Source organism: Gigantopelta aegis, chromosome 6 (assembly GCF_016097555.1).
Source record: "Gigantopelta aegis isolate Gae_Host chromosome 6, Gae_host_genome, whole genome shotgun sequence".
NCBI lineage: Eukaryota > Metazoa > Mollusca > Gastropoda > Neomphalida > Peltospiridae > Gigantopelta > Gigantopelta aegis.
In genome coordinates, this window is record NC_054704.1 from 68881705 (window position 1) to 68905499 (window position 23795).

At 35.1% G+C, this 23795-nt stretch overlaps 1 protein-coding gene across 1 annotated transcript; it reads right to left on the minus strand.

Annotated features, from left to right (window-relative positions):
* Nucleotides 1–429: 429 nt before the first annotated feature.
* On the minus strand, nucleotides 430–22756 carry LOC121376553. The gene is made up of 3 exons (XM_041504465.1): nucleotides 22267–22756; nucleotides 7117–7647; nucleotides 430–1055 (listed from the first exon to the last, which is right to left on the minus strand). Exons 1-3 carry the CDS (start codon nucleotides 22385–22387, stop codon nucleotides 586–588), a joined length of 1122 nt encoding a protein of 373 aa, XP_041360399.1. The 5' UTR covers nucleotides 22388–22756; the 3' UTR covers nucleotides 430–585.
* Between the last annotated feature and the right edge of the window lie 1039 nt (nucleotides 22757–23795).

The following is a 23795-nucleotide window of genomic DNA, read 5'->3' on the forward strand; positions in this document are numbered from 1 at the left end:
GTGTGACGTCACATGGGTGATGTCCAAAGTCATTTCCTTCTAGTAGCAGGATATGACTTTGCTTTATCCGTCATCATATTCTGTCAATAGAAATGGTGGTTGCAGGATAAAATTATTTCGAGGGCGAATTACCTTTAAAGGGACATTCCCGAGTTTGCTGCATTGTAAGATGTTTCCTACTAATAAACTATTTCTACGATTAAACTTACATATTAAATATATTTTCTTGTTTAGAATATCAGTGTCTGTATATTCAATGTGTTTCTGGTCGTCTTAATATTTGTAAGAAGCCCAAACTGGATTTTGTCTTCAAATAATTTCATACGTACGAACAAATCTGTTTTAAGAAATAAAATGAAATTTAACCTGGTACAAATATTAAAACGATCAGAAACACGTTTAATATACAGCCACTAATATTTTATGCAGATAAATACATTTGATATGTAATTACAGTCGTCAAAAAGTCTCTGTTAGTCGATAACATCTTAAAAATTTCAGCAAACTCAGGAATGTCCCTTTAACATTATTTTATTCACCGTTCAGAAACTGCCACTTTTTGTTAACTTATTCACTCATTAACTGTCAGTTGCTATCACTGCACAAGGTCGCGAAACCAAACATAATTAATCGGGATATTTCGCCCAGGCTCGAATTAAGATACTTCAAGTCTTGGATTGTATAGAACTTCTTCACCCATCTGGTATACAAATGAACGGCGTAATTGTTTGACCAGTTGTAGTGACCACCGTACAACTGATTAATACCACCCAAGTCGGGTTTTATGAAACTTTCGTTTTCAATGTGAATTAGTGTAGGGTATATTTTAGCAAGCGTGAACGGAACAAACGTCGAGTGAATCCCCCATTGTTTGGGGTTGTAGGAACGGTAGGTTTTGTACCAGATGTCCAGGAATTTTGCTCCTTTCTCAGAAATGAGCAGAGAATTGCCGAGGTTATTCGAATTCTCGTGTCCCATCACGAACGAGTAATTACGGAAACTGTCGAGCGACTTCAAAACCAGCTGGTCGTTATCAAGGTAGACTCCGCCATATTCTGAAAATGCAAAACAAACACTATACGATGTTGAACGTGTATTGACATTACAATTTGCAGAGGTAAATTCGTTTCCCTCATCAAGTTTTCTTTAAACTTACCAAGACATATTTTCCTATTTAGCAATAATAATAATAATAATAATAATAATAATAAAATAAAATAAAATAAAATAAAATAAAAAATGGATGTTTGACGAAACTCCAGCACAAAAACAGAGATCGGTTATTAGGTAAACCCCCCCCCCCAAACCCCCCCCAAAAAACCAAACAAAACAAAAAAACCAAAAACAATATGGATAAATATATATACCGTTTATGTATTTAATAAATGAAATGTGGAATACATGTTAAAAACAATGGAGGAAATAACGTTTTGTCTAAAATGCACAAATTCAGTATGCATCTTGTTATTAATTCTAAAATTATTAAAAGCTATGTTATTTGCTATTTCCTGAAACATCTTCCAATGTACAATACTTTCAAAATCCAAAGCATAGGGGATATGGATTGTATAAATTTAACCAACAGTGAATGAATGGATGGATGAATGAATGAATGAATGAATGAATGAATGAATGAATGAATGAATGAATGAATGAACGAACGAACGAACGAACGAACGATTGTTGAACGACACTTCAGCACACACACACACACACACACACACACACACACACACACACACACACGCACACACACCCTTAATTGGATTGGATAACATATTAACGTGCCTATATCCAATTAAGGTTCAAGCACGTCCCTCCCGGGCACAATCTCAGACTTAGACAGGAACAGAAGGGGGGGGGGGAGGATGGACAGAATTATGGAATAGCAATTAGTAAAAAAGATATATATATATATATATATATATATATATATATATATATATATATATATATATATATATATATTAATTAAAAAGTTAACAAATACAAATACAATACAAATACCAAGGTAAGTATATCTTAGAATTAAAACTTGCATAGAAATCAAAATGTTTTTAAAACTTTAACATTAATTTTGGGTGGAATGTAAAAGATTCCAAAACATTTCTGTTCCCAAATAATTATATAGTTTCTCATCTGCTCCAGACGATTACACTCCACCAAAATGTGGCGCACAGACAGTGTACACAAACTTAGAATTAAAACGTGCACAGAAATCTAAATGTTTTTAAAACCATAACATTAATTTTGGGTGCAATGTAAAAGATTCCAAAACATTTCTGATGTCAAATAATCATATAGTTTCTTGTCTGCTCCAGATGATTACACTCCACGAGAATGTGGCGCACAGATAGTGTATACAATGTCCTTCAGCTCGACATAATAAATCTCTTCTTCTTTTTTTTAATAACCGCAGCGTTCCAGTCATGATGCCAAGTCGAAATGATATATTGGTTATTATGGTATTTAAAATCACTGTAGAGAACACTGGCATGGGGCAAATTAGAGCACAATTAATTAATCATCGGCTATTGGATGTCAAAGATTTGGTAACTTTGACAGGTAGTCTTGAGAGGAAACCCGCCAATTGTTTCCATTAGCAGCAAGGGGTCTTTTACATGCACTTTCCCCACAGACATGGGGCGGGACGTAGCCCGGTGGTCAGGCGTTCGCTTGATGCACGGTCGCTCTAGGATCGTTCCCCGTCAGTGGGCCTTTTAGGCTATTTCTCTATCCAGCCAGTGCTCCACGACTGGTACATGAAAAGTCGTGGTATGTGTTATTCTGTCTGTAGGATGGTGCATGCAAAAAGAGTTCTTGCTACTAACGGAAAAAATATAGCGATGTATATATATATATATATATATATATATATATATATATATATATATATATATATATATATATATATATAAATCTGGGTATATCTTCTGTAGGTGCAAACATCACAGACAGTGAGACAGTACTCTATAGCAGTCCTGTTTTAATCGCGAGATTTGACGAGACCTTAACAAGATGACATAATGTCTGATACAGTGTTGTACGTGTTGTGCTATAATAGAGCTGGTGATACCAAGTTTCGCCCTATTCGCCTTACAGCCAGAGAGTGTGAACTCCAGTTAGTCGACAACAATACGCTATCTCGTCATTGTTACTCCCCCAACGGGACGCCCAAACACCGACAACACTCATACTCTTGTGACGCCTTTCATAGCCTGTTTGAAATTTATAATAAGTTTCCACTTTTCAGCGGTATAGCGTTTGATGATTTATTTATCGACTGTGTTTGAGGTCATAAATTAAACACCGTCAATGGCAGATGTCGTCCCAGGCAACACTGCCAGGTCTTAATTCAGCCGACACATCACAAACGGAGGCCATCTTGTATGTAACCGATACAAGAGGTTTTACAGGACTGGGTTCGAGTTACAGTGAAGTCTTTGTAACTATGTTATCATCGTGGACTTTGGCTTTACGGTCCGACAGAATACAGTTCTAATCTGGCTTAATCCATACATTACATGCCTGGTTACTCGCTGACAAATGTGCACGTATTTATGATGTCATCAAAGAGTGTGGCTACTCAACGAGATCATCGGCCAATTCATAGTGACGCCGAACTCTCATATAATACATTGAAAGCCAGTTTGTGGATGTATGGGATGCTGCGTTCATGTATTCAGAATCGGAAAAAAAGAGAAGGAAAAATGTTTTATATAACGACGCATTAATCACATTTTATTTACGGTTATATGCGGATATATGGTTAAGGACCACACATATATTGACAGAGGAAACCCGCTGTCGCCACTTCATGGGGTACTCTTTTCGATTAACAGCAAAGGATCTTTTATATGCACTATCCCACAGACATGGTAGCACATACCACGGCCTTTGATGTACCAGTCGTGGTGCACTGGATGGAGCGAAAAATAGCCCAATGGGCCCACCGACGGGGATCGACTCTAAACCGATCGCGCATCAAGCGAGCGCTGTACAACTGGGCTACGTCCCGCCCGTAGAATCGGAAAAGTGCATGTAAATGCATACATTGCTGTACCTATTGAATTAATTTATGTTGTATCTGCACAGTAAGTTCTTTGTATATATGTATGAGAAATGGAAACGATATAAGGGAAGATGATATTTGTTCAGCAAATATCAAAGTACGGCTTAGTTTATTTGAAAAAGGAAGCTTTTATTTTAGACCGCCCATCTAAAATTGGCGCCTAATAAATTAAATTATTAGAATTTATCTTTTGGTAGTTTTATTTCTTTCGATGGCACCTTCAACATGTTTTGCCCCTCATCAGCTCTCTTTTATAAATTATTGAAAATTGACCCCTTTATTTAACTATCTTCTGTCCGACGCCCAGTCACTGGTCCTGTCAGAGACTTGGCATGGTACAGATGTGCCTGAACCTCTTTTGGATATAGCCACTGATCAACATAGTAGCTGATCAACGGCTACTGTAAATGATAAAATATTAGCGTTCTTAAAAATTAGCGAAATCTAAATAAGTGACATATTAGCGACCCTAAACATTGTCGGGAAATAATAATAAAAAATAATAATAATAATAATAAAAAGGTTTAAAGGGGCATTCCTGGCTTTGTAACGATTGTAATAACATATCAAATATATTTTTTCTCCATAAAATATTAGTAGAAACACATTGAATATACAGACACTGATATTCTAAGCAAGAAAATATTTTTAATATGTAAGTTTAATCGTAGAAATGTTTTATAGTCGGAAACATCTTACAATGCAGCAAACTCAGGAATGTCCCTTTAAGTTGTAAGATCAGCTAAAATTTACTTTTGACCAATTTTGATGTCATGCAACTTACAGACAATTTAAATTTAGTAATGTGCATGCTAATTGTTTTGGAATCTTTTAAGTTCCACGGAGAATTAATTTTAAAGTTTTTAAAACAAAGTTTTAGAAGTTCTATACACAGTTTTAAAATATACTTAGCTTGATATCTGTATTGCATTATATACCTTTTCCCACAGCTCTTTACACTGTGGTCTCACATAATTGTATAAATAATACTTTCATATACTTAACTTTCTGACACTCAATAGCCGATTTGTATTTTTGTGCTTGTATCTCGTTAAACATTCATTCATTCATTCATTCATTCATTCATTGCTAACTATTTGGTTTAGGTAACCTAAACCTACACGTGAGAAATAATTCTTATCACAAACAATACAAATACTATAGTTTAAAATATATATACATCATTTTTTCTGTACTTATCTGATCGGTTTCGACGATAACGTCAAATCATCAACGTAAAAAACCCCCGATATTTTGTGAAATGGACTATAGATTGGAATTTAAAGTAATAAAATAAAAAATAATAAAAACACAATTAAACAAATTAAATACACCCTCACCCCAACCCCAATCTGAGATGTATGTATCCATATCTAAAGACGTTGTACACGACGAAAACGTTAAAATACTTCTTACTCCCCTGCGCGTGCTGTAACCTCACCGTGGTGCAGGGGTGTAACATTCTCTTTGAGAATGGCCAATACACCACAAATTCAAATTTTGAGTAAAAGTCAGTATCTATCGGTGATATTTGTGTTTTTACACTGTGTTTTTGTTTAAATCTTGAATTTTTATATTGATGTTGATCATCGCTTTATTTATTTGCATTACCATAGTTTGACACCCATAGCCGATGTATTTTTCATGCTGGGGTGTCGTTAAACATCCATTCATTCTTACTGGGTTTCGTTAATAAGCACATTGATATGACCGACTTTATAACTTTTACGTAGGCCTACTGGAACAGAAGGCGTATAACATAAAATATGATTGCCACATTACTAGTAATCGACTTTTTTGAAGTAAGAAATAGTATAGCAAAAATAAGCGAATGTATGATATAAATTAAGCTAACATTTAGAATAATGGTATATAATATTTCAAATCATTTAATTTTTCATTAATGTACACTCATATTGGGGCCATTATTGCCGTATCGTAGTGTAATGGCGACAAAATGTTCAAAGAGCTCAACCGTTGCAGACTTACAGTTAAGGATGCTAATGGTAAAGACACTTTCAGACAAGAAAGGAAGGAAATTGTCTATTTAACGACGCACTCAACACATTTTATTTACATTTATATGGCGTCGGACATATGGTTGAGGACCACACAGATATTAAGGGAGGAAACCCGCTGTCGCCACTTCATGGGCAACTCTTTTTGATTAGCAGCATGGGATCTTTTATATGCTCTATCCCACAGACAGGATAGCACATACCACGGCCTTTGATATATCAGTCGTGGTGCACTGGCTGGAACAAGACTTTCAGACAAGGTACCTAACATAAGTTCGACCGTAATAGTCCAAACACTTTCATATACCTGACCTTACCAATTAAACGGCCAAGTCCAGTGGTTGAAGCACTTTCAAATATCTTTCCTATTAAACGTCCAGACATAACAATCCAAGAGTTTCAAAATTTAATAGTCTACACATTAAAAGTTCCATATTAAGTTAGCAGTATACCCTATAGCATCTCATCGGGTCAATATTCAAAGTGAATCTAATTTTAAACGTGTATCAGATACTATTGTGCTTGCAACATGTACACCTTTTGTTTGGAACTGTTCCCTTTAAATCAAGAAGTAGCAGCCTAATCCCACGTTTTTTCCTATTTATTTTAAGGGTGAAGGGTTCTAGTATTAATATCTGTGATGTATAAGAAAATTGCATGTAGCAGCTTTGACCATATATGTTACCACTGCTGTTTAATCCCAAGAGTTGTCATTGTATTGCATTTTAAACGTTTGACTGTATTGACCAAAAACACTTTCAATTTATTTATCAATTTAAAAGCAAAAGACCGAAACACAAACACACCTTAAAGTTATACCCTAAGGGATGAAGATCTTAATTTACCCTACCCATTACAAAATACCTCATATACTAGTATCTGTACTGTTTGTCCAGGACTATGGTTTATAAGTGGTTAGTGAGACAGAAGTCGGTGCATTGATCTTACACAAACCCTATTGATCCGCTAAACCTAAATATACTAAGGATTGTGATCCTAATGACTAAAAACCACCAAATATCATACCCGTTAAAAGTTCTATCCTGGCTATGTCCGATTTGTGTTGCACGTAACCAAAACGTTTGCCATATATAGTCTCAGGTGCCTGGCGATGCACGTGCACGATGTTAGGAACGAGCCGAAGCACGTGCTTCCAGTACGGCCCGTGCGGCAGAACATCCGCGTGGACCAGTATGACGCACGGCTTTAGGAACCTCTGGACACTGAGGATACTCAGGAAGCCGAACACGTCCATGACGTTCCTGGAAAACCACACATAGTGCACGACGTTGGGCACCCTGTAGCGTCCGTAACAATGCTGCTGAATGAACAGTCCGAGACAGGGATCCTTGAATGGGACCGAGAAGGGTTGTGAGTCAGAAACAAATTCTGTCTGTCTGGAGTATGATGTGTTGTTGTCACATGTAATGACAAGGCTCTCTCTGGAAACATGCGAAGAGTTGTCCAGGACATCATAGCAGTTTGTGTAGGGTATATGAACACCCCTGGTCTCCCTGGTAATCAAATGCTCGTCCGGGGGAAGTACGCTGTAAGGTTCTGAAAATATACAAGTGATTATTTAAATAGTTTAAAAAAAAAAAAAAAGTAAAGTTTGTTTTATTTAACGACGCCACTAGAGCACATTGATTTTTTACCTTATCATCGACTATTGGACGTCAAACATATGGTCATTCTGACAATGTTTCTAAGAGAAAACCCGCTGTCGCCATATAGGCTACTCTTTTACGACAGGCAGCAAGGGATCTTTTATTTGCGCTTCCCACAGGCAGGATAGCACAAACCACGGCCTTTGTTGAACCAGTTATGGATCACTGGTCGGTGCAAGTGGGTCACACCTACCCACTGAGCCTTGCGGAGCACTCACTCAGGGTTTGGAGTCAGTATCTGGATTAAAAAATCCCATGCCTCGACTGGAATCCGAACCCAGTACCTACCAGCCTGTAGACCGATGGCCGCCGTGGCCGGTAGTTTAAAAAGAAAATATTTAGTTTTATTCTATAAATGAAATGGATACGCAAACAAGCGTTAGGTTTATTAAAGGGACATTCCTGAGTTTGCTGCATTGTAAGATGTTTCCCACTTATAAAATATTTCTACGATTAAACTTACATATTAAATATATTTTCTTGTTTAGAATTTTAGTGTCTGTATATTCAATGTGTTTTTGGTTGTCAAAATTTGTAAGAAGCCCAAATTGGATTTTGTCTTCAAATAATTTCGTACGTACGAAATAAAATATATTTTAGGAAATAAAATGAACTTTAACCTAGTACAAATATTAAAACGATCAGAAACATGTTTAATATACAGCCACTAATACTTTATGCAGAAAAATATATTTGATATTTAATCACAATCGTTAAAAAGTCTCTGTTAGTCGATAACATCTTAAACATTGCAGCAAACTCAGGAATGTCCCTTTAAAATGCCTCTCAACGTGATGACGTTACAATAGGTAAAGTTATCTGAATAGAATAAAAAAAATAGATGTTTAACGACATCCCAGCATGAAAAATACATCTGCTATTGGATGTCAAACTATGGTAAATCCAAACATGAAGTCAAATTTAAACAAACGATAAATATCTCAATGCGTAATTTCGATGAAAAAGATTTTAATTTTGTCACACGCGTGGTTTTTGGGTAATATGTAGTCCATTCAATTTTTTTTTTTTTTTTTTTTTTGTGGGGGGGGGGGGGGGATCTTTTCCCTTACTTTTACCGTCATAGCAAAGACAATACAGGTGTTTAGTGCTTCGACAGTGCTTCGTGAAAGCATGTCGTCATAGCTATGTATCATTATATTATCCAGTAAACTTAGCCTTGTCACAACCAGCCTTAAGAGTGACAGTCCTTCGGATAAACTAGGCACGTCTTTTATTCACGAATCGCCCAACAGATACTAGTATTCATGGGAGTAATCACATTTTTAAACATCTCTTTGACTCTGTCTTGTGCAAATATATTATTATGAATGTGATAACGATTTTATCGTCCTGGTCCAGATTAGGTAATTACTTACCCCCAAAATGCATATTTTGACGATAAACCGTTTTTACTATTCATTTTCCCTTAGCCATTACAGAGTGTATTTTGTTCCTCGTCTCTTTTAGAAGACAACTTCATAATCCAACATTTACATGTATATGATGTAACTTATTGTGTGCTGGTGATATTAAATGAATTACCACAGCCAGACTCAATGTTTCATTCATCGGGTAGTACAGGTCCCTGAAAGATACATTGCAGTCAGCGAAGCGGACGAATCACTGCTGTGTCAAATTTAAACCAAACTTTTATACGTGAATACAGTTTTCATATTTACATACTGAAGATTACTTTGTGCGTAAACTTTAATGCAGTCTAATAAAACAGCTTACCCATCGGTATTGGAACTTCATCATACGAGACACGTACATAGAATTACTTCATTATGTAGATAATTCTCCGTGGTGATGAACCAGTATTATATTGTAGCGCGTGGATTATGAAATTCTTTATAAATATTATATTGCCATTAATGCTGAAATGGTTATTATGCTTCATGGGGCACAGTCACAATGGCGCAGCTGTTCTCATATTGCGTGTTTTCGTTCAACCCCGAGCGCTGCTGACTTTTAACAATGGTCGCGCACCTTTGGCCCACACACGCACGCCAGTCGGCGCTGACCATTAATCATACCTATCAGTGCCATGGCTTTTTCACTGTTCCTCTCACTGGAGCAGTCTAACGCCCCGTGTAGGTGAGATAAATACCCTTTGCTTCAGGAAATACTCAGCATTTGTTGAAGCGTCCTACGCTTTCTTGCGCTCGATAAAGCAAAGGTAGCGACTCGCGTACAGCAGACAATGGGGACAAGCAGGCGTATGTCTTTGCGGAATGTTACTCGAACTCGGCGGTGGTGGTTTGGTGGGTAATGTAAAGATTTGTTTTGGACTGGTTGGTACTGGGTTCGCATCCCGATACCGGACTCATTTCGATTTCATCCTGAGGACTTATGTTGAAATGTTTTCGAGATACTCAATTCGTTATTCAAAATTTTAATTTTATCTATCTTTGATATTTGTAAAAAAAAATTAAAAAATTGCATAGCTCTTTATTTTACATTTTAAGTATACCTATCTAATATTTATTTTTTTGCTTATTTCTATTCCATCCCGAGGACTTGTGTTGAAATGTTTTTGAGAAACTGAATTCGTTATTCTAAATTTTAATTTTACCTATCTGTAATACTAGTATTTGTATTTTTTGCATAGCTCTTTACTCTAAATGTTAAGTATACCTATCTGATATTTGTAGGTTGTGCTTATTTCGATCCTATCCTAATCTTGTGTTGAAATTTCTTCAAGATACTGAATTTGTTATTCTAAATTTTAATTTGATCTATTTGTGATATTTGTATTTTTTGTATAGCTCTTTACACTCTTTTTTCGTTTAACTTTTGTTGAATTTTTATATTAATAATGATCATCACTTCATTCATATATTTACCTTTGTTTGACACCCTTATAGCCGAAGTATTTTTCGTACTGGGGTGTCGTTAAACATTCATTTATTACCGGGTCTCATCTATAGACCATTCAAAACTTTCGCTAGTGATATGCCAAATATCTTAAATTTGTGTAACATGTGGCCAATGGAACTGTGCAGTTTAGATGTCCCATACATCACCATACAGGTATTTATGACTACAATTAGATATGTCATCCATCGAACACAATAAATGTTTTTACTTCACTTCAGTTTTTCTCTTCAAAATATACCTAGCGAAAGTTGAATAGTATATATAGGTTAAGTGGCTCAATAGGGTTGGCTTCCAGCCTCGGTGGTGTCGTGGTTAAGTCTCCCACCCAGAACGAGGGTAGGTGTAAGACTACTACACCGATCCAATCTAATTAAAATTAGCTCCACTATTACATGTGGATCTAACAGCAGCCAGTTGGAGCTCATGTCCACCAATCAAAACCTTACTTGCAGAATCATGCCAGTGATTTGAAAATAATTTGAAAATATTCCGAATTATCCCGAGGGTATACGATATGTTTTATGTGAATTACGAATGCCTTATTTAGACCAGTAGAACTAATTTTAATCGGATTGCTAACAACACTGCGTAGTCTCCAATTTTGTCTGTAAATAATAATTTAAATATTGACCAATCACACTTGCCTTTTATAACGTTATTTGGGAGCATACAAATTCTAAAAATATCGGGCGAGTCTATTTTAGTGGCCGCAGTACAGCGAACCATCCCAATACGTACAGGATGGGTTATCAGTCTTCAATTTTACATTAAAAATTATTTATTTATTTTAAAAAAAAAACCCCACCTAAATCAGTCTTCAGTTTTACATTACAAATTATTTATTTTATAAAATAAAACATGTTTTAAGGCAATCGTAATTCACATGAAACATGTATACCCTCAGGATAATTCGAAATGTTATCAAATTATTTTTAAATCACTGGCATGATTCTGCAAGTAAGGTTTTGATTGGTGGACATGAGCTCCAACTGGCTGCTGTTAGATCCACATGCAATAGTGGAGCTAATTTTAATTAGATTGACACCGATCTCTCTCTCTCTCTCTCTCTCTCTCTCTCTCTCTCTCTCTCTCTCTCTCTCTCTCTCTCTCTCTCTCTCTCTCTCTCTCTCTCTCACTAACCATTAACAACTAACCACTAACCCACTGTCATGGACACACAGCCCAGAAAGCTGAAGACAGCGTGCTTGAATCCTAATTTCATATAAGCACGAAAATAAGTATAAGTGAAATGAAATAGGGTTGGTGTAAAAGTTTGTTTGTTTTGTTTTGTTTATCGACACAACTAGAGCACATTGATTAATTAATCATCGGGTATTCGATGTCAAACATTTGATAATTTTTACTCGTAGTCATCAGAGGAAACCCGCTACATTTTTCCTAATGCAACAAGAGTTTTTTTATATGCAATTTCCCACATACAGGAAAGCACATACCACGATCTTTGTCCAGTTGTAGTGCACTGGTTGGAACGAGAAAACACCCACATCAGTTGAATGGATCCAAGGAGGTGGTTCGATTCTGCGACGCAAGCACCTCAAGCGAGCACTCAACCGACTGAACTAAATACCGCCCAAGGGTTGATGTAAGACCAATGCTCCGACTTCCGTCTTACTAACCACTTATAAAAGGCAGTCCTGGACAGACACTACACATAGATATAAACATGAAAATCAAGCTAAAATGAATGGATGTTAATGGATGGGTGTAGGAATGAATGTATAAGTGAATGGATGAATGAATTAGAATGTTCTGAGATTGAACTATTAATATATATATATATATATATATATATATATATATATATGAGCAATTTTAAGAAATAATATCCTTTTACATGTTTCAATTATTCATCTTCAGAAAGGAACTGCTAAATAACTGCTAAATATGACGTCATACATATTATGACGTTACGGCAGTAGAAGGGGATTGATAATTACTTAATTACGTAATGGTTGCTTTTATCTAACGAAGAGCATTAAGAAGTGGACAAAATTGTTTAATAAAATACATTTATTTTGTCTTTCTTTTCATTTCATAATTTGTATCTATATGATAAAATGGTGAATTTAATATCATTTGTGCCGCACATGTATTTAAATGTGAACTCAAGGGTATGCACCTTGTTTCTGGTTGTTTTATTTGCTGTTTGTGAACGCGTACTCTGGCTCTCAGTTGAGTGGTATGACACACACACACACACACACACACACATATATATATATATATATATATATATATATATATATATATATATATATATATATATGATGGTGTACCTTTTCTATTCCACATGACCGCATATGATGGAGTCTTTCTCTCATCAATTTGATAAATAAACCATTATTTTACACGAACAAACAAAGATGGTTGAAAAGTAACTTCTTTATTTGACCGTTTTACCACAAATAAAGTACATTATCATATTTGTCACGCCTGTTTCATGTAACACTATAAATTAACAAGATAGCTTTTATAATGAAGGTTTTAATAACAAATATCGATCTAAAGCTAACCAACTCGCATTAAAACGACGTCATATATTACCAACGCCCTAATACTCCCAATGTTAAATTCAATGACGTTATAGTCCATGCAAGACAAAGAGAATCTACCACGAATGACTGCTGAAAACAGAGAAATCCCAACCCGAGATATACGACTGTTTGTCTGAAACGAGCCTTGCCGCATAGGCTGATGTCATGGAATGGGTCTGTCTTGCGTGGCTAGGGATGGGATAAATATATATAAGTGTTTGTCTGTAATTCGTCTGCTTAATTCGTAATGCGTTATTCGTAGCAATCATTCTGTATGCAAATATGTTAAGTATATTCTACGTATGCGTCTCCTTAAAGGTACACATATATATGCCTTATTAATTAGGTTCACGTTTACGCATGCGGTTTACGGACAAATGGATTCTGCGCCTTAGACGGACATTTCGGTTCGTCATTATTACAGGACCTGGGTTTGTATGACAGTATGGACAGTTTTCTTCAAAAACAAACTGGCTTTGATCCCCTGAGTAAAATAGTTAGTTTATTTATTGATAAACTGTTCCTGAATCCAGGTTCAACTAATTAACTATTCAGTCGTTTTCAGTGCATAACATCAAGCAATGATTCAGGGTTTTTTCAGGTGAAATTATGAGTGTTATGTCAAACCTATAATGACCAATTATGCATCCCGAGAGCATTAGAACGTTAATAATGATACAAGACCTTTCACACTTCAAACTAAAAACCAATTGTATTGAAATACAAAAGGATTTACGCTTTCTTTGAGAAAGTGCATACTGCCACATCGTTTAATGCCATGTGCCTCGGGTAAGAACGCAAGTTCAAAGACAACTTGTGCAACCATAGACTCATGACAAACTTGCAATATGATACTACATGGATAGAAATATTCTATTTCAAGTATTACATTGCTTCGCGGGATTGCGTCAATGACTTCTGTGTAAAGAGGGCTGGCCTCATGCCTCTTCACGAACCATTGACGCGAACTGCTACCGCCCCCTAGAACGACCTGCTACCGCCCCCTAGCACGACACAGTGTGCTATATTTTAAAGACTGTGAAAGAGGTATAGAAAATATTAGACAGTTTGAGTTATTAGCATACTACTTACATGTACAGTTGCATTACTTTGGTATAGAGATTGAAAAAAAAGGATCCCGAGTCCTTAGCTCTTTTTATAAGTAGCTATTAACGTTGAAGCACATTTTGCAGCAAAGGTGAAGACACTGATTATATTGACGTCATTAACATAAAAAGTGATGTAGTATTGGGTGCAATGAAAAATGAAAAAAAAAGGTTTAGTCACCAAAGGCAATCGGTATTACAGCGTGTGATATATGTGAACAACTTTACGACCTATAAAGTATTTGAACAACGAGCAGCTTACAACTTGTACTAAATAAATGCGAACACTTTTATTTACAACATATAACGCATGTAAGCAACTTTTAACCTAACACGTATGTGATGAACGTAGTCTGTGATATATTTGATAAACGTGCACACTATGACCGATGTGGACAGCTTACAATCTCACTGGGGATAACCGCATGCGGGTAACTGTAGTTACTCGCATCCAAGATGGCGGAGCACGCACATGATGAGTATTAAACAATGTGAATTTCCGTATTTCTAAGCATTACATTCACATTTTAATACAGCGTATCGGCAGTTGGTTTAGTATGAATATATTTTGAATCTATGCACTAAGGATAAGTTGTGTAATTCGGCTGATAATGAAAGCACGAAGTTAGGCATGATGAAGGTAACTTCAAAGCTATGATGTAGGTAACTGTCTAGTCAGCTTCAGATGGGATGTGGGTATCTGACAAAAGGGATGCGGGTAACTGCAATGATGAGCGTAGCTGTAGGATGAGAGTAACTGCTGTAGTTGTCTCTTTATAACTAACGATCGCCATGATATTGTGCGTCTACAAACAGTTAGTAAAACAAAACATTCTTATGTTTTCCCCTTCATTTTCTTTTTTCAGAGTATTACACGTGCTATTTGTGCAATACATTCTCCGCCCGAGCCAATACTATTTTAACACACACCATCAAAATGCACATTGGGGCCATTCAAATATTACGTAACGCACGAGGGGATATAGGTCCAAACCTTATGGGGCGTTACAGGGGGTGGGTGGGTGTATTTAACAGCGTTATGTAGCGCACTGTGTTTTATTATTAGTTCTATTTTCTCCTTTTGTCTTCATAAACGCTCTGTCATGGCGACAATGTTTAATGTAGGGCTAGTTAATTATAGCTAGATGTATACACACTCAATAAGGGTTATAAATCGAGTTGAAATCGATATCTGCGCTTTCCCAAATTGCAAAACAGTACATTAAAATTACATTACACCCATCGCATGACTTGTTTGTGAATAGAAGGGGTGGGGTGGGGTGTTCCAAACGTTATGTAATATTTTGGGGGCGTATGACCCAGCATTATGGAGCGTTACACAGATAATACTAAACGAGTTCCCGTTTGAGACCGTTTATATTACACACGAGTTGTAATATAAACGGTCTCACACGAGAGCGAGTATAGTATTTTATTTATTACACACACACCAATGAACAAAAATTACGTCATGTTGTGGCTACTTCATTTAGCTATTTATCATTGAAACTGTGCATTCCTACACCACGCATCTATCAATGAGGTTTACACAAACAATATTACAAACATATTCAAAGCTAAACTAAATTATTAAAAAATATATTTTGTTAAATTATGCTGCTAACATTAATTATATAGCAAGTATTTTTCCGATTTGAAAATATGAATCGAAAGAACCATCTGCACACTTTTCGATTAACATCTATGCGGAGTTGTACTGTGTGACACCTCATGACCTCTCAAAAGACATATTTTCACATGTGAAGAGACGATAACTATTACATGGGTACCTCTTCCACCGCGGTGTAATAAAGGGGGGTGGGGGTGGGGGGAGGAGGGAGGGTGTCTAATTTGTACATAATAACGTTACGTAAAATTTGAACGGCCCCATTGTGAATAACGGGGGTGGGGGGGGGGGTGGAGGGCGACAAGTGGTGTCTTCGGTTTAATAACAAACATTAGGGCACTAAGGCAAGTTGGAGGGGCACCAAGGCAAACATTTCCTTTAAAAGAGGGACACGAAGTCAACTTACTTTCTATCAAGTTTCTCAGACAATGATCTTGGACTCTAGCCTATGCAATTTGTTGGATATGGATGCCTTGATATGTGTATGGTGGTCATGAATTTGTACTGACAGGACAGTAGTTGGAATGTCTTCTGGTCCTAGCCCGCAGTCACTGCCAACATGCGCTCTGCAATTCCACAGCTAATAACTATATCAATTGGCAAAACTAAGTTTAGTTGAAGCACTCATATCTAAAGATGTTGGACAGCTTCGTACAATTGGCTGCTGCCGAGCTAAGCTCTATTATTATTATTATTATTATTATTATTATTATTATAATTTTAATTCTCCATTGCCGGGGCATTTCGATGTTCAACACAAAATACATAACTGAATGGAAAGCGTGCATGCGTGTGTGAATCGGTAAAATATCGGGAGTATATTTTAATTATAATTTTGATGTAATCTGACATTAAATTTTCGTTTGAGGTAATTGTCTTTTCATCTTTCAGAGTTTGGGTAATATGTTGGACTATTTCAATCTTAACAGTTAATACAAGAAGACTATAAAGACATAAAGCTACATTATAGTATTACAGAATAGAGTATGACATTACCGTCGAGTCATTTCGTCTTATATTCAGATTAAAGTGATCAATCACCCAATTTTGAATTATTTGTGACTTGAACGGCATTCTGCATTCTGACGCGAACTACAGATCTGACAGCAGAAGACATGTTTGTAATGTGCCAAAAAAGTACATCGTATATTTTGGTAAAATGTTTTTTTAACAATTTTTCCACAGATTTTTTTTTTCGATATTTATTTTATTAGTAGCATGCTACTGTAGCATTTACAATATCCGTATTAAACACACACGTGTGTGTGCACCAACACACACACACACACACACACACACACACACACACACACACACACACACTATAACATTTTACTGAGGCAGAAAATATTTATTTTGAGACTATTGTCCTTTTGCGTCAAAAGAGAACCGATTAAAGGGTCACACCCTTGTTACGGCTAGTTGTTAACCATTACGGCGTTGTTTTTCGCTATTAAACCCATTTTTTCACAAATAAAATTGCATTTTACTTACCGTTTATTATTTAGAATATACATTTCCATTCACCTGAAGTGTTTTTTGGTAATCCTGGTAATCCTGGTGTTTGTAATACCACAAAATGCATTTTTCGTATGTCTGAAAAACGGACGCACATTTGAGAAAAAACCGTTGAGCAGACAAGATCTAATCTATTTTTAGACGGGATATTTCCATTTCAATGTCACAGACGTTGATATACCACGTGACCGTTATCATTTTGGTTCGGTTTGTTTTCTCGTGCACGGTTCGCGCAATCAACATCCGATTTGTTGTTGTTCATTTGTGAGATTTTTCTTCACAGTTCGTGAACATTTTCAGTAACAATAAAGTTCAGACAAGTAAGTATCTCAATACAAAACGTTACAAACCCTTAAAACCAATAATGTTGCTAAGTCCTACGATATCTGGAGAGGGGATACAACCAGGACAAAACAGTTGGAACATGTCCAGGAGAGGTGAAAAGAACGCACCCCAAGTCTGTGAAATTTGTTGTGACGTAGGCATTGTTGTGCTTCGAGCGACATCTACCGGTGACATCAGAATACAAACTTTCAAAATTAGTTCAAGCAATTGGGACATGGGGATTCCCATGGTATTTATCGATATAAAACCTGCTTTTTCACTCGATTTGATAAAATCGTGATCTAAGTGTGTTACAGGTTTGTAGATTAACCAAATTATAATTTATTTTTGCTGGATGAAACTAGGGTGTGCGGCTTTAATTGGCATGCAACTTCATAATAAATAAAGATAAAATTCATATAAAACAAAATTAATTTATTAAGTTTTAAACCCATACCATCTCAAATAAATTTCTTCTTTTTTTTTCCTTCTTTTTTTTTGGTGAGGGGGGGGGGGGAGTTCAGTATAAATTAAAAAGAAAATTCTTTACAAATTACCATCAAACTGCATGGTTAAATCTTCTTTTCGAATATAGGTTTTAACACAGTTGGTAGAACATCCAGGGTAATCTGAACGACAAAACCGTAATACTACGTGATCAGGGCCGAATATCTGCACAATGCAGTCGAATGGGCATTTGGCAAAGTAGTGGGCGTTTCCATGGATGCCTAGTGCCTCGTCTACAGGAGAACAGCCACTCCCGATGAAATCCTTTACTGTAAATTTCATCCCTCTTGTATCACCACAAATATGACTGCCAATCCCAGACTAGTTTACTAAAGCACGAGCAGTTCTACCTTTAGTCTCTTTGTACTGCATTATATTTTACTTCATAGACAATGCAAGTCAAGGTGCATACTTTGACTGTTCTAGTATTTTGTCTTCACCACTGTATTAAAAATTATATTTAATCTGTACATAATTTAACGGTAATTTGTAAATTCATTCCGCTATTTAATCTTCAGTTTTGTCATTAATAGATGATAATATATGGAGAATTAAAAATTTTCAATGTTAAATTTCTGTTTAAAATGTTTGTTTTTTAAATACAAATTCAAACATTTTAACTTTCCGAAATATCTCTCTCTATCGGCTTGTAAATCCTGACACTGGTTTCGTAATATCAGTAAGACACACAAGCTCAGATAATAATTTCTATAAAAATTGCCCATGAGAATCATTGTACCAATTTTCGGGATTATCTTATCAAAATTATAAAAGATAGGCTTTGATTCAAATTTGCATTTAAATTTGTAAAAAAAAAAAAATTAAACTTAAAAATGTACATAATATAAAATAAGAAATATTCTGTGATTGATCTAGTTAATTAAACATTTATTTACTTTTAAAATTAAATTTGTACAAAAAACAATTAATAAGAACTGTTCTAATATTGTCAACAAAATTAATATTGGGCCAGTAAATATTTTCAACATTTTTCTTTATGATACAAAATGCATTTGGTTTTTGGTTTTGGTTTACAAAGTTTACAGTTTGTCCATAAATATTGGTAAAAATGTACTCAGACGAAGTTAGATAATCATTAGTGATCAAAACGTGCTAACATATTATAACTCTAGCAAAACTTATCAAAAATCTATTGGCCCATAATTTTATTGAGTATACATTTTAGATGGGGTTTTTAAAAATAAATGAACATGCATGATTATGCGATTTACTGAGGTATGAGCTAAACACACAAATATTTTAATTAATAACACACCCTTCTAGTTGCCATATCTTGAAACACGGTCGTTTAATAGTATATTAAAATATCGAATTGAATGTCGTGTATTTTTAAAAGGGTTTTGTGTCGGCGTTGAATAAATCTATTTGAAAGAATACGTTTTGATTAATACCAGGAGGAACTTGGAGGGGACAGGGGGAGCAACATAACCCACACTTTCATTCGATCATATATCTTTGACTTACAACCCCAAAAATCAGAGTTATCTTTATGCTGGATCGTCGTTTACTATAGAGCACAGAGAAAGGGTCCATGGGGGCCCGGAAGCTTATCCACTGACAATGAGTCAATTTCTTCAACTGCTGTATACATGAACGTACAGTGCAATGCATAACAATTACATGTGAAATTTATGAATTTAAGATGGTACGTTTTGTATCTTTATTACCTGTTGAAGAAGGTATACTCGGTCTGTCAAGTGTCCTGTTACACAATAAAGTTAATACGAATATGGTATTTTGTTTTACATTATATAAAATATGTTCTGTATCAAACTTTCTAATTTTAATATTAAACACATATACTTATGTATGTGATTATTTGTAACCGTAATATGTTTTCATGTGAAATCATTCATTAGAATGGATGGATTTTAAATTATGTTCCTAGCTAATTTATTCTGCATATTATATGTACATTTTTATAAAACAATTAAAATAATAAAATAAATGTTATGCAAGTTTATATCTACTTTTGAGCCTGTCCGTGTTATGTGGCCCTATTTTATTAACAGAAAAATCTTGAATAAAAATTAAACAAGAGATGATCTTGTGTTCTTATTGTTATTTACGTTTTATTTATGTGCCAACACACATTTGCTCAGAACATAGGAGAATATAGACTGGCGCTTTTTTTGTTGATCGCTGCATTATTTGTTTTCCTGAACGCTATATTGTATAAGTGAAACACTTAGATTGTTTAACGAGTCTATTACCCTAGAAATAAATATGATAGTGTCAGGGATGGGGCCCTGATATCACTACCTTACATTATGTTATAACAAATGTTTCTATAAAATACGTAATACAGATGTATAAGATAAATATAGCATATTACAACAGTACTAATATACATGGATATATTAATTCATAAATTTCTTTAAATGGGGTTAATAATGGAAACTTGAAATAAAAGAAAAAGAATTAAAGAATAGAAGAAAGGACAAAAGAGAGAAAAAGAAACGACGAAACAGAGTAAACTTAGAGTTAGTGCATTTTGTGTTGTCAGAAATTTATCTAGAACAATATATTGACATGCCTTATTCCTAGGAGTTTTGGCCAAGGTGTCCAATAGTCCTTATATTTTTTTTTAATTGTCAATTAATATGTAGTATATATTTTTCAATTTGTATTTTATCTTTCAAAAAATTTAAAAGAGCATATACGTTAGGTTCCTGTTTTTGCATTTTCCTTCTATACAACAGAAATATATATATATTTTATAATATATATATATATATATAAATATATATATATTTTATATATATATATATATATATATATATATAAAATATTTTACATTAATAATATGTTAATTAACAAATAGTATTATAGGGTGGTTTTTTTGCTATTTATGATTCCAAACAAAACTGTTTGTTTATCAAATTGTATGTGTTCTTCTTTGTCCTGGCTCCACTGTTCAATTTCTTTCAATACATCTAAGACTTTGGAAAAGTCATTTTTAGAAATGTGTTAACGCAAATATGTATACAATTGTGTGAAAGTTTGTAACAAAATCTGTATTATTTTATGTATTACAATATAACAGATGGCATATACTATATGTATATGGTTATAATAAAGAGTATATTGGGCTTATTTATAGATACTAAATAAATAAATACTGAATGTTTTATTTTAATGTCTCATAAAATAGGAAAATGCCCTCAATACCAGTGTGATAAATAATCACTTTTCGTAAATACAAAATACATATGTCTTATCTTTGCATTATTGTAATATTATAGCTATGAGTGCAACCCGTTTTGAACTATATCATTATATATTAGTGTATGTCTCAAATAACTATTATGTGTTAGCTTGTTTTAAATATGTTTTAATGAATACATAAAAAGACGAGATAAGGCAATACGAACGGTATTCAGTAATAAAGTCACCAGGCCAAAATACATGAGAAAACCCCCCAACTTTGTCGCATTCGTGTGGTTACTTATAGGGAATCATCACTTTATATTCTTATTACAGACACATGGTATAGAAAGATTGATAAAGTAAATAGCAGTAGGCCATTTATATATAATGACACCAGGTTGACAAAACATAGAAGGTGGTACATGTGAATGTTTATCAATAAAAGAAAGAAAGAAAAAGTTATTTTTAAGTCGGTGTCCTTTTTACACAAGTACATAGAGCTGAACTTTAATAATAATAATTAAAAAAAAAATAATAAAAAATAAAAAATAAAAAATCTTTCCACCAAAAGTGCATCATCTTTGTATTCATGAAATGTATTGTTAAATTTACCAGTGTCTACTGCTAATCCAAAATTATTGTATCTAAACATTCGAGTTCATAAAAAGTGACTAGAAATGCAAATTAATATATATATGTGTGTGTGTGTGTGTGTGTGTGTGTGTGTGTGTGTGTCTTTGTACGTGCGTTTACCCGTGCGCTTGCGTAAGACACATGTACGTCTGTTGGTACGGTTTGTAACTAATTGTAATCTTGCTCACCTTTACGGCATATCAACGGCGACGGATTTACAGTCATAACGAAGAGGGTGACAAGGAGCTGCATCAGCAGTATGGACAAAACTACCACTGCTCTCTGAAAACATCGTCGCGCCTTCCGCATGCTTCATCAACAATCCTGCTTATTGAACAAACAATCCTTCGAATTTGGTCCTTCCGTTCTGTGGTGGTGGTGGTGGTGGTTGCGACATGTTGATTTGGCAGATCAGAATAGCGAGTAGAGTTATTCCTTCAAACAGTATTTTTTGTCTGTGACGAAGTATAACATCATCCATTTTTTAATAATAATAATTTTTCCCCTCCATTTTTTCATAAGAATGGTTGGGTATGTTTAAACATTTCACTCGTACAGTAGAGCAATTCAGGATTATTAATCAATCAATCAAGTTTTATATACGCGGTCGGTTTTCACATTTCCCCAACAACAAGACGGCGTGGACTGCGTGTGTGTAATTTATTTTTTCAAGTTCAAGTTATTTATTTAAACATGCCCATCTAGGATAGTGAACCCAGCCACTGTGTTCTGTCCGATGGATATCCGTGTATATGTTTAGCTAGGCCGGCAGGACGTCTATTTAGCTATCTTTACAAGTTCTTAATTGGCTTTAAGCGATTCGTCGTAAATGACAGGTCGGTGGCTGCTTTCAAGTCTCTAGTCACGCCTCCCTTATTCATTGATAAACTTCTCGCTGAACCCCGCAAACATTGAACAAAGTTAGAAGACTGCACACACTATGGATAAGAACCAAGAGTAGCAAACTAAAAAAAAAAAAAGTAATAAAAAAACCCACCACACCCAAAAGTTAATATTTACTAACATGAATACTTCTCTCCCCAAGGTCAATAAACATTAATTAATCCATTCATTCCGTCCCCTAGGAGGGCGAGGGCGAGAGCGAGAGCGAGCGAGAGAGAGAGAGAGAGAGACAGAGAGAGAGACAGAGAGAGAGAGAAAGAGAGAGAGAGAGAGAGAGAGAGAGAGAGAGAGAGAGAGAGAGAGAGAGAGAGAGAGAGAGAGAGAGAGAGAGAGAGAGAGAGAGAGAGAGAGAGAGAGAGAGAGAGAGAGAGAGAGAGAGAGAGAGACAGACAGACAGACAGACAGACAGACAGAGATGCAGAAAGAGAGTAGGAGTGAGGGGGCAATACTAAAAAAAATATTTATGAAAAATAAATAGAAAAATAAAAAAATAAAAAAATCATATTCGTCGAATTTTGCGTAGTTTAATTTTTTTTTTTTAAACGTGTGTTCGCGCGCTTAAAACATGAAAATATCAGAAAATTCCGGGAAAGAAAAACTTCATTAGGTTGGTCGCTCTGATTCGAAAGGGTAAGTAATCAATGCTCATGCTTAAAAATGACCGCACAAGGACAGACCTACACAAGTTTAAACGAAACGACACGAGTCCTTGTATGGCCAAAAAATAAATAAAATAGGTGTGTTTCCGATTGCATCCCCCCAAAAATTAGGGTAGGTAGGTAGGTGTTTTTTTTTTTTTTTTTTTTATATTGAA

Excerpts from the sequence above, each read along its gene's own strand:
- LOC121376553 (XM_041504465.1), bottom strand. The coding sequence starts at position 22,387 with ATGCGGAAGGCGCGACGATGTTTTCAGAGAGCAGTGGTAGTTTTGTCC. Across the intron at positions 7,648-22,266 it reads GCCGTTGATATGCCGTAAAG|AACCTTACAGCGTACTTCCC; the intron begins GTGAGCAAGATT and ends GTATATTTTCAG. Across the intron at positions 1,056-7,116 it reads CAGGATAGAACTTTTAACGG|AATATGGCGGAGTCTACCTT; the intron begins GTATGATATTTG and ends TTGCATTTTCAG.